This window comes from Oryx dammah, unplaced genomic scaffold, assembly GCF_014754425.2.
Source record: "Oryx dammah isolate SB20612 unplaced genomic scaffold, SCBI_Odam_1.1 HiC_scaffold_16, whole genome shotgun sequence".
Taxonomy (NCBI): domain Eukaryota; kingdom Metazoa; phylum Chordata; class Mammalia; order Artiodactyla; family Bovidae; genus Oryx; species Oryx dammah.
In genome coordinates this window covers 66,151,635-66,166,606 of record NW_024070200.1, presented here as the reverse complement: position 1 = coordinate 66,166,606, position 14,972 = coordinate 66,151,635, and the positions used below count along the sequence as shown (strand labels likewise).

General features: G+C 49.3%; 1 protein-coding gene across 1 annotated transcript in view; it reads right to left on the bottom strand.

Moving 5' to 3' along the window:
* ATP10A (ATPase phospholipid transporting 10A (putative)) overlaps positions 1–14,972 on the bottom strand; it is a 182,391-nt gene that overhangs the window by 39,625 nt on the left and 127,794 nt on the right. The window contains exons 6-10 of the mRNA XM_040257138.1: positions 11,391–11,497; positions 10,898–11,029; positions 9,253–9,383; positions 7,473–7,725; positions 696–913 (exon numbers count right to left, since the gene is read on the bottom strand). Coding sequence (XP_040113072.1) covers positions 696–913; positions 7,473–7,725; positions 9,253–9,383; positions 10,898–11,029; positions 11,391–11,497 — 841 coding nt within the window. The remainder of the gene's footprint in view (positions 1–695; positions 914–7,472; positions 7,726–9,252; positions 9,384–10,897; positions 11,030–11,390; positions 11,498–14,972) is intronic.

Below are 14,972 nucleotides of genomic sequence, written 5' to 3'. Positions count from 1 at the left end.
TACCTAGGTCAAAGAGTTGTTGTTTAGGTGCCAAGTCGTGTCTGACTTTTGGGGAACATTTGAAATATTTCTGACCTGTACTGACTCCAAAATTGGTATCAGGAAAGGCTGGGAGAGAGTTCCAGCATAGTCTCCCTGCTGCCTGGGGTGAGAGCTCCGTCACATACCCCATGCAAACCCACCAACAGGCGACCATGAGTCTAGGTGACCTCGATGGCACCTTCTGTACAGGTTTCTAAGAACATAAAAAATAAGGCCACCATACATGAGCAGAACAGAGTCTCCCTCACTGAAAGGATCTTTCAGAGGTTGTCACTCATGCACTTCTGGAAATTTCCCTACCAGAGAATGGTCCATAAATGTTTGGCCGGCTGACAAGGCAAGGGATGGATTTGGGCTCATCTAATTCAAACTCTTTTCCTTAAACTTGGGTTTTTTCAGAGCTGTCATCTTGCCCTGCTCTTGTATTCATCTCGTAGGGCAGGACGGACTTCCTTTGCGTCCCCCATCCTAGTGGTCACTCGCAGTTCCCAGCCTGAGAAGGCGGCTGTGTCAGTGCTTCAGGAAAGATTCCGTGGAGTGGGGAGAAGACACTAGCCAGAAAAACACTCCCTGACTGAACAGAGGAAACCCCACAGGCAAGAGCAGACACCTTCGGTGACAAGGGGTGGTCACGGGAGGGCAGGAGGACTTACCATGGGGCTGCTGAAGGCCGTGAGCTCGGTCAGCATGCTGACGCGGCGGGCCTCCGCGCGGCTGCCCACGCGCCGGTGCGCCCTGCTGCTCTGGCTCTGGTGAGCGGCTCGGGTGCTCGGGTGGCCCCCAGCAGCCCCTCGTGTGGGCAGCGAGCCCCCCCTAGGAACCACCTCCTCCTCCTCTGAATCTGCTTCCTGGTACCTAGCCAGACGCTGGGCTGTGGAGAGAGGGTCACCAAGTCACACTTCGTGGGGAGGCCAGGCGTGAGACTGAGGGATTTGGGTTCCAACGAGGCACATGCTGGGTGTCCCAAGGCCCTCTCCCTCTTCTCTCTGACGGTGAGACCACGTTTGACAGGGGTTTCCACTGAGGGATGAGGGCCGTTCTCATTTACATGTACCTTCAGTGAACCCACGGGGCTTACGTTCTCAACTCCACTTCACAGATGAGAAGACAGAGTCTTGGCTCGTTAAGGTCACAGGATGAGGGGTGAGGATGTTGCCCAGGCCCACAGGCTGCAAAGCTCACACCCCACCCATGGTGTCACAGAGGCTGTCCCATCCCACAGAAAGTCAGATGTGGATGGAGTCACACATGGCCCCTCTGTTCAGCAGAGCCCCAGTGTGAATGGAGCTGGGCTCCAGGCTTGGACCTTCATCCCGAGACCACTGGGACACCTGCTCACTGGGACCACCAGGACAAGATCATACCTTGCGCGTCTGCTTTGCGGTCAAGCAGAAATAGCGATTCTGGGGCTATGCTGGGGGTGTTCTCCTGAGGAGGCTCCTTGCTCAGGGTCGGGTGGGGAGTGGATGCCATACTCACCCCATAAGGATGCGCACTTCCCACTGGGGAGGCTCACACCCTCCTGGGCTCGCTCAGCAGGGACGAATGCCCCCTGAGCAGCGGGGGACAAACGCCCTCTGAGCTCCCCCAAACAGGCAGCGCTCCGCTGAGGCCGGTGACTGTGATGCTGCGCTTGAGCCCTAGGGGGCGCCGGAGAGCAAGAGTCCCTAAAGCTGCCAGGGCTGTTGTGAACCAGAGAGAAGTGCACCGTGCCGCTGCTTGCTAACACGGGCTGTCAACACGTCTCCTCAGCTTTACTTAGTGAGCTCTGCGTCTCCCGTCATGCATGAGCAGCAAGAGACCATCACAAGCAACTACTAAGGGCCTCCAGAGCAGGCCTGGTGCTGGGTGGCAGCTGGGCGTGGCTTGTGCAAGGAGCTGAGAGAGGCGCCCCCATCTGGGCTTGCCAGGGCATGGGCTGTCATGCGGGCCAGGCCCTGAACTCAGCATCTTCCTCGGGAAGACTTTTTAGAGATAAGGAAAGGGATCCAACCAGTTTATCCTAAAGGAAACCAGTCCTGAATACTCATTGGAAGGACTCATGCTGAAGCTGAAACTCCAATATTTTGGCCACTTGATGCAAAGCACTGACTCACTGGAAAAGACTGTGATGCTAGGAAAGATTGAAGGCGGGAGGAGAAGGGGACAACAGAGGATGAGATGGTTGGATGGCATCAGCCACTCGATGGACATGAGTTTGAGTAAGCCCTAGGAGCTGGTGATGGACAGGGAGGCCTGGTGTGCTGCAGTCCATGGGGTCACAAAGAGTTGGATACGACTAAGCAACTGAACTGACTGAAGGAAAGGGAAGTCACCTGCCCATGGCCGCCTGGCTGTGTAACTGCCAACCCCAGGATTCCACTTCAGGAGCTCCTAATCCCAGGAAAAGACTCCAGCACACACTGCCTCTGAGTCTACACCACAGCCACCTGGTGGTATGGTGCTGAGAGGGTGGCAGGGAAGGGCAAAGCCAGGACTGGGCCTGTCCAGTTCCTGGGCTTGGACACTACGAGTGTGGTGTCAGCCTCCCAGGGCACACCGGCCTGCCCACTCTCCCACAGCAGTAGTAGATATTAGCCTGAGAGTGGCCGTCCCTCAGGCCACCGCTGATGTCTGTGTTGTGTGGATGGGCAGCAGTGGCTTTGGTGAGGCCTCAAGGTCCTTAGGGAAGATGGGAACAAGAGGCAGCTGACACTTGACCCTCGTCCTGCACTGTCACCAGGACACGAGGTAGAGAGGGATGCGCCTATGGTCTGTGTGGCCAGTTCAAGTACATGTGAGCTGGGCTCACTGCTCAGAGCCAAACTGACCTGAATTCATTTTACTGATCTGAGATTTTAGACCATGGCAGCACCCACTAAGGAAGACCTTGGCCCCGGGGGTCACTGATCATTGCTCTTCTTTAAAACACACTTCAGATACACCTGGCTGTTTCTACCTTCCCCGGAAATGCTTTCCTGTGTCTTCTGGGGTGATGGACCCTCTGGTTTTATGGCAAGCATATGACAACTCTCAAAATCCTTCTGTAATCTTACATGGAACTCTGCCCACAGAGCCCCAGTTCCAGTTTAGTGGCTGACTTTAGACCTGGTCCTCTGAGTCCTTCACAACCAGGCTCAGTTCTGCTTTTAGGACTCCAAGCTGTTCTGTACAAGTCCAAGGAGTCCAGGAAGGGACAAGTCAGAGAAAGAGGCAGGTGGGTGGATGGGACACTGTTCCTGACCATTTATTACTGGGTGGCAAATAAAACATTAAACAAATTGGATATGTTCCTATGCCTTCTATAAACTTCCATAAGCCTCTTATCCTTACCCATTAGAAGGCAGACAGAATTAAAACCACAATCGCAGAAAACTAACCAAACTGATCACATGGACCTCAGCCTTGTCTAGCTCAAGAAAACTATGAGCCAGACCAGTACGGTCACCCAAGATGGACAGGTCATGGTGAAGAGTTCTGGCAAAATGTGGTCCACTGGAGAAGAGAATGCAAACCACTTCAGTATTCTTACCCTGAGAACCCCATGAACAGTCTGAAAGGCAAAAAGATGTGACAAAAGAAAGATGAACTCATGTTGGCAGGTGCCCAGTTTGCTACTGGAGAAGAGTGGAGAACTAACTCCAGAAAGAATGAAGAGATGGAGCCAAAGTGAAAACAACACCCACTTGTGGATGTGACTGGCGATGGAAGTAAAGTCTGATGCTGTAAAGAACAATACTGCATAGGAACCTAGAACGTTAGGTCCATGAATCAAGGTAAATTGGAAGTGGTCAAACGGGATGGCAAGAGTGAACATTGACATTTAAGGAATCAGTGAACTAAAATGGACTGGAATGGGTGAATTTAACTCAGATGACCATTATATCTACTACTGTGGGCAGAAATCCCTTAGAGGAAATGGAGTAGCCATCATAGTCAACAGATGAGTCTGAAATGCAATAGGTGGATGCAATCTCAAAAATGACAGAATCACCTCTGCTCGTTTCCAAGGCAAAACATTCAATATCACAGCAATCCAAGTTTATGCCCTGACCAGTAATGCTGAAGAAGCTGAAGTTGAAAGGTTCTTAGAAGACCTACAAGATATCCTAGAACTAACATCCCCCCAAAAAGTCCTCTTCATTACAGGGGACTGGAATGCAAAAGTAGGAAGTCAAGAACTACCTGGAGTAACAGGCAAATTTGGCCTTGGAATACAAAATGAAGCTGGCCAAAGGTTAACAGAGTTTTGTCAAGAGAACACCCTCTTCCAACAACACAAGAGACAACTCTATACATGGATATGACCAGATGGTCAATACCAAAATCAGATTGATTATATTCTTTGCAGACAAAGATGGAAAAGCTCTATACAGTCAGGAAAAACAAGACCAGGAGCTGACTGTGGCTCAGATCATGAACTCTTTATTGCCAAAGTCAGAATTAAATTGAAGAAAGTAGGGAAAACCACTAGACCATTCAGGTATGACCTAAATCAAATTCCTTACAGTGAAAGTGACAAATATATTCAACGTATGAGATATGAAAGACAGAGTGCCTGAAGAACTATAGAAAGAGGTTTGTGACATTTTACAGGAGGCAGTGATCAAGACCATCTCCAAGAAAAAGAAATGCAAAAAGGCAAAATGGTTGTCTGATGAGGCATTACAAATAGCCGAGAAAAGAAGAAAAGCTAAAGGCAAAGGAGAAAAGGAAAGATATACCCATCTGAATGTAGAGTTCCAAAGAATAGCAAGGAGAGATAAGAAAGCCTTCTTCAGAGACAAATGCAAAGAAATAGAGGAAAACAATAGAATGGGAAAGACTATAGAGATCTCTTCAAGAAAATCAGAGATACCAAGGAACATTTCATGCAAAGATGGGCTCAATAAAGGACAGAAATGGTACAGACCTAACAGAAGCAGAAGATATTAAGAAGAGGTGGCAAGAATACACAGAAGAACTGTACAAAAAAGATCTTCATGACCCAGATAATCATGCTGGTGTGATCACTCACCTAGAGCCAGACATTCTGGAATGCGAAGTCAAGTGGGCCTTAGGAAGCATCACTACTAACAAAGCTAGTGGAGGTGATGGAATTCCAGTTGAGCTATTTCAAATCCTAAAAGATGTTGCTGTGAAAGTGCTGCACTCACCATGCCAGCAAATTTGGAAAACTCAGCAGTGGCCAGAGGACTGGAAACGGTCAGTTTTCATTCCAATCCCAAACAAAGCTAATGCCAAAGAATGCTCAAACTACCACACAATTGCAGTCATCTCACACGCTAGCAAAGTAATGCTCAAAATTCTCCAAGCCAGGTTTCAACAGTACATGAACTGTGAGCTTCCAGATGTTCAAGTTGGATTTAGAAAAGGCAGAGGAACCAGAGATCAAATTGCTAACATCTGCTGGACCATCGAAAAAGCAAGAGAGTTACAGAAAAACATCTACTTTTGCTTCATTGACTACACCAAAGCCTTTGACTGTGTGGATCACAACGAACTGTGGAAAATTCTGAAAGAGATGGGAATACCAGACCACCTGACCTGCCTCCTGAGAAATCTGTATGTAGGTCAGGAAGCAACAGTTAGAACTGGACATGGAACAATGCGATGTTCCCAAATCGGGAAAGGAGTGCGTCACCCAGCTTATTTAACTTCTATGCAGAGTACAACATGCGAAATGTTAGGCTAGATGAAGCACAAGCTGGAATCAAGATTGCCAGGAGAAATATCATTTACCTCAGATATGCAGTTGACACCACCCTTATGGCAAAAAGTGAAGAAGAACTCAAGAGCCTCTTGATTGATGAAACAGGAGAGTGAAACAGTTGGCTTAAAACTCAACATTCAGAAAACTAAGATCATGGCACCCAGTCCCATCACTTCATGGCAAATAGATGGGGAAACAATGGAAATGGTGAGAGACTGTATTTTCTTGGGCTCCAAAATCACTGCAGATAGTGACTGCAGTCATGAAATTAAAAGATGCTTGCTTCTTGGAAGAAAAGCTATAACCAAGCTAGATAGCATATTAAAAAGCAGAGAGATTACTTTGCCAACAAAGGTCCATCTAGTCAAGGTTATTGTTTTTCCCGTGGTCATGTATGGATGTGAGAGTTGGAATATAAAGAAAGCTGAGGGCTGAAGAACTGATGCTTTTGAACTGTGGTACTGGAGAAGACTCTTGAGAGTCCCTTGGACTGCAAGGAGATCCAACCAGTCCACCCTAAAGAAATCAGTCCTGAATATCATTGGAAGGACTGTTGGTGAAGCTGAACTCCAATACTTTGGCCACCTGATGCGAAGAACTTACTCATTTGAAAAAAAAAACAAAAACACCCCATCCTGGGAAAGACTGAAGGCTGGAGGAGAAGGGGATGACAAAGGATGAGGTGGTTGGATGGCATCACTGAATCTATGGACATAAGTTTGAATAAACTCTGGGAGTTGGTGATGGACAGGGAAACCTTGTGTGCTGCAGTCCATGGGGTTGCAAAGAGTCGGACACAACTGAGTGACTGAACTGAGCTATGCCTTCTGTTATATGATTCATTTTAACATGGAGAATATGCTGAATATCATGATAATTCTTGATGTTATAAAAGTCACAAAAATCCATGCTTCCAACAGATCTTTCCCACCAAATGCCCCTAAAGAACAGCTTCCTATGCCTCCATGTTGTCCCCCTGTTCTGTATTTGCTTCTGTTTCTGTGGCAGGGTTTCTTTGATGTTCTGAGATGCCATTCCAGACACAAAGGGGAGTCCTGCTTGCAGAGCAGGTGCCCCTTCTCTGGGAGACATGATGGCCCCAGAGACACTTCTGTGGTACGGGGACCCTCTCCTGATTCAGATGGGTGGCGGGCTGCAGTCACTCCTTGACATAGGAAGCAGATGACTCCCTTGTGCATTCAGAGGGGATGGAGGGAGGCAACCAAGGATGAAAAAGCAAGTGGGAGGAGGAACTGATTGCCCAAATTCCAAAGAGAGGTGACACTTCTCTCTGGGACCTTGTATTTCATTGGAAAGAACACAGCATAGAGTGCCCAATACCCTGCTGAGCATTTTCAGCTGATAATAAGGAAATCGATGCGTGGCAAAGGAAACATCTCTTTGCCTCTTGGTATGAGAGAGACTGAATGCCTCTGATGTGAGTTCCTCGAGGCTTCCCTCCTTGGTTCTGCCTGTCTGGCAGAAAATGAACGTTTAAGCAGATGCCCACGACACCAGACAGTGCAAGGGAGCAGGGTGTCATCAGCACTGAAGAGAGGGCGTTTCTGTAGATGATGCTCCCGAGTTGCTTTGACAGCCTTTCTGTTTTATTCTCCCCCCAAAATAATCAATCCCTGAAGCTCTCTGTTTGTGTATACACACACACAGAAGCACACAGGCATGCAGCTCTGATAGCTCTCTGGTCCTGCCCAGACTGAAGCTCTGTCCCCAGACTCACCATTTGCATCATGAGAATATTCTATGCCAGACACAGTGCATCTTCGGAAAACCATCTTATTCTCAGTTAAAGTGCCCGTTTTATCTGAGAAGATATACTGTATCTGCCCTAGGTCTTCCGTGATGTTCAGAGCTCGGCACTGCAGCTGGGAGTCTGTTTCCTCGTCGTATAGTTCTATGTCCTGGTTAATGAAGTACACTTGGCATACTTTAACAATTTCGATAGAAACGTACAAGGAAATTGGGATCAAAACCTAGGAGACACAAAGCACACAGAATGAATGACAGTGAGGACCTGCAAGCTGGGGGTTTCGTTTTCAATTTAAATAACAAACAACTGTAACTGCAAGTAAGTAGGGACTATACTGTACCTTTCAGAGCTTAAACAGGCTGGCTTAGAGTCAGTATTGTTAGACTATTAGAGTATTGGCAAAGAGTTTAAACTAGGGCAGCCTATGGTGCCACAGAGAGGAAGTCCACTATCATGTCTGGAAGCATGGAAACCAGGGCTTGTACAGAAGCAAGCGTTTTCATATTACTAAGTTGCACGTGAGAGAAGCTAGGGAAGGAGAGAGAGAGAAAAAACACACGGCACAGTCAGAGTCCTCAAAAGCGAAGTCACCTCGCACCCAGGCTGAGCCGGGGCTCCCGCTGGCAGGAGCTGCCCGTGCCGCAGACACACCCCACCGTTCAGGAGAGACAGTCTTTGCAGAGGCGGGTTCTGTGCCGGAGGACAGTCTCTGTGATCTTGTACAATACAGAGCAGAGGCAAGAGGCTTTGAGAAGAACAGTCACAGTTATGCTTTGACAATTCAAGAATAACCTTCATAAAATCAACGTTCACTTTTGTCTTTATTTGTGGAGTAACCGTATTATGCTGATACTTACGGGTTCAGACTATCACATACCGACTAACTGGGTTCTTTGGGTAACTTAAGCATATGTAAATACAATACAACGCCCACTACAGTACTAACTCAAGGCTAGAACAAAATTTGCATTCATAAATGGAGACTAATTTGGAAAGTTAAATAAGACTATTGCCCGTTGTGTGAAGCACATGTAAAAAAGATAGTAGAGCCTGCCTTTAAGGCAAAGGCTAAACCTTCTGCTCACTCTTTCTCCCTACGGAGGGTGGCAGAGATGCTCGCTGCCCCCGCCACTCCCACAGGCCTGTGGGCCACAGTTTCTCAGTTAATGATGAGGACTTGTTTGGGAGGCAGGGGGAACTAATGATAACAACAACAATAATAATAACCTGTGCTGCAAACTGCAATGTAATATCCTGAAATGACTCCTGGAAAAAAAAAAAGCACATCAGTGGAAAGACTAGTAGAAGCTAAATAATGTCTGGAATCTTGTTTGTGGCAGAGTCTTAAAGCTGGTTTCTCAGTTTTGACCATTAGGACACATTTGGTGAGGGACATGTGAGAACTCTCTGTACTATTTTTTGTAACTAGTCTGTTGATCTTAAAATTATTCTAAAATAAAACGTGGCCTTTTCAAAGAAGTAATTGAGTGAAAAAAAAATGCTGATCAAAAAACCAACCCCTCAGAACCTAAGAATCTTAAGAACAGTAAAGGAGAACTTTAACTTGAAAAGCACCCCAGGAAAGGTCCTTTAGATAAGTCAGGTGGAACATAAAAGACAACACATTCATCAGGTCAATCTGTGCTCCTCCCAGATGCAGAATCTGTAGGACGTTCTTAGAAGACTGCAGTGACTTGAAGTTCTCACCAGAAAGCTAAAGCAACTGGCATACGGAACTTAGTATTGTTACCTGCAAAACTATTATCATTGTCAAAAACGAGTAAACTGCAGCTGGGACTGGGGATAAAGAGGTGCCGTCAGACTCAGGGACGTCAAATAATGATTTCTTCTCTTGATAGCGCTGCACCCACAGTCCATGTCCTGTAGCAAAATTCAAAGAGAAACGTCATCCACCCAACAGAGAAATAAGAGTAGTGCTAGTCCAAATCACAGCAACACATAAGACTGTCACTCAACACAAGCACAGTGGGCTTTGGGCACCCGACTGGCCACCTAAGAAAGCAAAGCCCATGGTACTGTTGGCACCGCGATCAGAGTGCTGGAAGTCAGGCCCTGGGATTGGGACTCTGCCCTGGACCTTCCCCGTCGCTGGCACCAAACAGCACATGGTCAAGACGCAGGAACTGGGTGTGTGCGGGCAGCTGCCAGTGAGGAACCCCAGAGTTTCCTAACATGTGTCTTGCAACACACTGCTACTGCTGCTGCTGCTGCTGCTGCTAAGTCACTTTAGTCATGTCCGACTCTGTGTGACCTCATAGACGGCAGCCCACCAGGCTCCACCATCCCTGGGATTCTTCAGGCAAGAACACTGGAGTGGGTTGCCATTTCCTTCTCCAATGCGTGAAAGTGAAAAGTGAAAGCGAAGTCGCTCAGTCGTGTCAGACTCTTCGCGACCCCATGGACCACAGCCTACCAGGCTCCTCCATCCACGGGATTCTCCAAGCAAGAGTACTGGAGTGGGGTGCCATTGCCTTCTCCTTGCAACACACTAGTAGGCTCTGAATACTGCCTGTTGTCCCTGCTTGGAGATTCAAAATTCACATCTCACAGACTGAGAACCAGTGAAGTTGCTCAATCGTGTTTGACTCTTTGGGACCCCATGGACTAGAGCCTACCAGACTCCTCCATCCAGGGAATTCTCCAGGCAAGAGTATTGGAGTGGGTTGCCATTTCCTTCTCCAGGGGATCTTCCCGACCCAGGGATCAAACCCACGTCTCCCACATTGCAGGCAGATGCTTTAGCATCTGAGCCACCAGGGAAGTCCAACAGACTGAGAAGCCAATGGCAACACACATGATCTCAGCATGCCCAGCTGACGACAGAGCCCTTTCATGCCCACACACCTGTGCCTTTAACAGGCTCTGAAACCCATCACACCTGGGCCTGGTGGCAGCTGAGCGGGGGCACCACGTGCTTGCCTGCCAGGCGCCCCCAGGCAGGTGAGGTCTGGAGGCCACGGGAGGCCGCAGGTGCCAGAGTCAGCTCTCAGCCTAACTGCTAGCCCCTTCCAGAACCCAAATAATGTTTGCCCTGTTTTCCCAGAGTCCCTTTTAGTAGAATTTGTGCTTCTACTGCTCTTTATTCCTGCTATCAGAAGGTCAGTGTCACTTTTTCCACTGGAATCATTACAGTAGATGTGATTAGGCTGTCCTTCCACCCAAGAAGTTGCCCATTCCAAAAATACCGCTTTGCCGAGCTCATGCATTGAGGCGTCTCCACGTGGCCTCACTGGGACAAACACCCCGAGTCCCAGCCTGGGACAAATGTGTATCATTTGGAGCACCAGGTCAGAAGGAGACAGAAGCAGCCTGGCAGGCACGCCTGGGGGCCGTCCAGCAGTGCCCACTCCTCACGGCCCTTCAAGAAGACTTACCAATGGCTGAGAACAGAGACATGCAGATGAGGAGCAGGACACACCAGAGCACGTCGCAGTTCATCTGCCTCTCCAGCCGGCTGCGCTTGTAGCGGGGGCCACTGTTGTTCAGCAGAGCCTTGGTCTCATGTCCTGCAGGGCAGACAGAGAAGAGCGATGCATCAGGGCCAGCGCGGACAGATGGACTCAGGAGGCTGCCATCCAGCGATCCACAAGGGACAAGCTCAGTCAGAAAACTGGGCTCCACAATGCAGCTCAAATGTGTGACCACCTTGGGGCAATGCAGAGAAAGAAACAGGCTAACATGCTAAGAACACTCCCGGTCCAGATATTATTAAACATTTTGCTTCTGTTCTCCTGGTTTCCTGCAATGGGTTTATGCTACTTTGATAATCAGGAACAGAACAAAACAATCAGGGAGCCATGTCCAGGAACATCCAGCCCACTGTGGCAAGCCAGTGCCTGTCCCAGACGGGTGACACGCAGCACCCACCTGCATAGACGACAATACCAACGACGGCTTCCGTGTTTCGGAGGGTGCAGCCTCGAAGCAGCAGATTTTCTTTGTAGAGCCCAGCCTTTTCTCCATTGCTGTGTATGCTGTCAGGGAACAGTTGGCACGGGTCAGGAGGGTGCGCACTACTCAAGCAGTACCACCGGGGAAGGCAGGCCCAGGCTACGAGCTGGAGAGGGGAGGGGCGGAGGAGCCCAGTGGGCCTCAGCAAGACTGGAGGTGGGGCTATACAAACTTCTAGAAGCCTCCCCAGAGCCTGATGTTTGTCATTTACTTTGCCCATGGGCTTTGTGGAATAATAAGAAATGTATAATTTCATCTCTGCTCCTGGTACCTGACAACAGGGCTCCTAGAATAACCTTTTATTCTAATATTTAGCCCCAGTACCTGGCAGAGAACTCCCCAAATTCTTTTAATTTCCTAAGTGATAAGAGCACTAGGAATGTCTGCTGTTCTAATACTTGGTCTTTGAGCCTGGCTGTTCCTGACACACAGGACTGAGCCTGTCACCCACGGGATCTGATACTCTCCCTGCGTGGTGTCAGAATTGAGTTAGACTGTGGGAGAGCCGGCGGATGTCACAGAATTGCTTGGTTTGAGAAAGACCCACACATCAGAATTGGAAGCAGGGCCGCTGCAGGCTTGTCACCACAGAGACTGGCCACAGCTTAGAGAGGGCAGAGCAGAAACTGGGGCCTGAGGTGGAAAGCTTGCCTAGGAAGACCCTGCCAGGTGGGCTCTGCCCACGGCCTGCTCACCACAGAGAACACTGCTCACCAGTACACCTCATGTTGTCACAAAGTACAAATATTTCTCTAGAAAAAGGGATCACATTGGTTTCAACAAGTGTCTACATTCTCTTCTTCTTATAAAAGGTCATTAGAAACATCAAAATGTTAAATTTGATGTGATAAATCCCATGAGGCAATTTTATAATTTGGCTTATTGGGCTTTCCACGTGGCTCAATGGTAAAGAATCCATCTGCCAATGCAAGGAGTCACCTGAGATGTGGGTTCGATCCCTGGGTTGGGAAGATCCCCTGGAGGAGAAAATGGCAACCCTCTCCAGTATTCCTGCCTGAAGAATCCCATGAATGGAGGACCCTGGTGGGCTACAGTCCATAGAGTCGCAAAGAGTTGGACATGCTGAGCGACAGAGCATGAGTTATTTAGATTCAGAGACTATACAAAGTTCAAGCAACTGCTTTTTAAATTCATCTTCTTGACCCATTAATGGCAGGCACACCCTCAGCCTGTTAGCCAAGACTGTCCTATGCTAGGGCCTCACTGGCGTGGACGGAGGTCCCAGGAGCCTGATGAATGGGTCACAAGGGGAGGCCTTGGAGGCTTCCAAAACTCGAGCAGGGGCACAGCCTGACTTCCGTCAATCAGGCAGTAGCCCCCGTCTTCCACAAAGCCAACCGCTCACAGCCTAGGTGGACAGGCCTCTCCAGCCCTCATGCCCACCCCCAGCCCTGCCTCCTTCTCTGAGGTCCGGACACCAATCAAAGACCCCTGCAAGTACCATCCCTCCCACAGCTCCTAGCACAGTGCCCACTGACCAGGAACAGAGCTGGTGAAAAGGAGCCCATGAAGTGTTTTCCTGGAGCAAACAGCACTTCCTGCCACTTCAGTCCCTGGCCACCTGCATGAGGGACGCGTCAGACACAATCCACGTTCTTCACAACCAGAGAAATAAAAATATTTCACGGTGAAGAAAAGAAGCTAAATAAGATAAGCCCAAAGCACATGCTGGGGACACATTTCCTGCAAACCTGGTATTTACCATCACAGCATCAGTTTCTGCGGAAGTCATGCAAAATAATGTGCAAGCCCATGGGCAGCCAACCCTGTGTAATACCCTCCTTGTGGCAATTCCAGAACAGAGTAAAGTTTCACTTTAAAAAGAGATTCAAGACTTGAGACTTCAGTGCCAGCTAAGGTGTCAAGAGACCCCCATGTGGGAGACGTCACACACAAAACCCAGCTCCACCGCCACGGTTCTCTCTGCAATAGCCAGGCATGGAAACCACTCCTCAGGACAGCAGCCAAGGACATGTCATCTAAACCAAACCAGTTAAGTTTATTCAGAACAAGAGATGAACTCAACAGAAACAAGAAAAAGGCATTTATTCCATTAAGATTCCTTTGACATGACCTACACCTTTTAGCAACTACTGTGCTTTCTAATGAGACCAAGTCAGAGCAGAATTGATCTCGGCGGGTTCATCGGCCTGTTTACAGCTCCTGGCCGCACACACTGATGATGAGGACTGCGCTCTAAGCGATGACCCTGCATCAGAAGGGGAGAAAGGCTGGAGAATGGCGTCACTTGGCATGCTTGGTAGCAAAAGGGCTGCCTTGGCCTCCGGAGAGGGAAAGTCCCTGCAGAGGGCAGCAGGGTCCCGCAGGCTTAGGGTTGACTCTGGGAAGATGCACACAACAACGCGAGCCCAGCACACTGCCCTCAGCAGCTCTTTTTTATGGGCTGACCCCCAGAATTCATTTGTTCATGTCCTAACCCCAGTATCTCAGAAGACTGCACTTGGAGTCAGGTCTTTAAAGAGATGTTTAAGTTAGTATGGGGGCCTATGGGTGGGCCCCACCCCCACAGGCCTGCTGTCTAAGAGGAGGAGATTCGGACGCAGAGTCAGACAAACACAGGGGTGAAGGCAGTGTGGGGACACAGGGAGAAGGTGGGCGTCTGTGTGCTCCGGAGAGGGAACTCGGGAGACGCCGGTCCCGCCAACACTCGCATCTCAGGCTTTCAGCCTCCAGAACCGTGAGACAGTATGTTTCTGTGGTTTAAGCTGCCTGGTCCACGTCAGCCAGAGCAAAGGGACACATCCTTTAACGTTTAATCTGAGCCACGGAGAAGAGCTCCTGGGGGCCGGCCAGTATCCTGAGGTCCCCCATGGTCCCGCAGGCTCTGTGGTCTGCAGGCAGGGACCCTGGAACCCACTTCACGGAGGACTCAGGACAAGAAACAGGGCCCAGCTTTAAAGCTGGAAACAGAACCTTGAATCAGAAGACAAAACCAACTAACCTCTCTGTTTTATTCATTCTTTACGAGTAAGTGAAAATGGTTAACCAGTGGCTTCAAAGGCCACCATCACTCGGCCCTGGGGCTGTTGGGTAAGGGGAGCGGGGTGCCCTCATGGCCAGAGTCTACATCCACAGCAACTCTCTGGGCTGCCAGGGCCCAGGGCAGTGGAAAAGGTGGGCAGTGGTAGTATTTCCAGCTCCTCTCTCTGAGGATTTCACAAGTACTTCACTACAGGGACGGGGCTTCCCAGCTGCCACAGTAGTAAGAATCCACTTGCAGTGCAGGAGACGTATGAGAAGTGGGTTTGGTCCCTGTGTCAGGAAGATCCCCAGGAGAAGAAAATGGCAACCCACTCAGATTCTTGTCTGGACAATCCCATGGACAGAGGAGCTTGGCGGCCCGAGCAACTGAGCATGCACGCACAGCTAAAGGGACTGCCTTCAGGCCAATGAGCAGGGGCTTCCCTGGTGGCTCAGCGGTAAAGAACACCCGCCGGCCAACGCAGAAGACGCAGG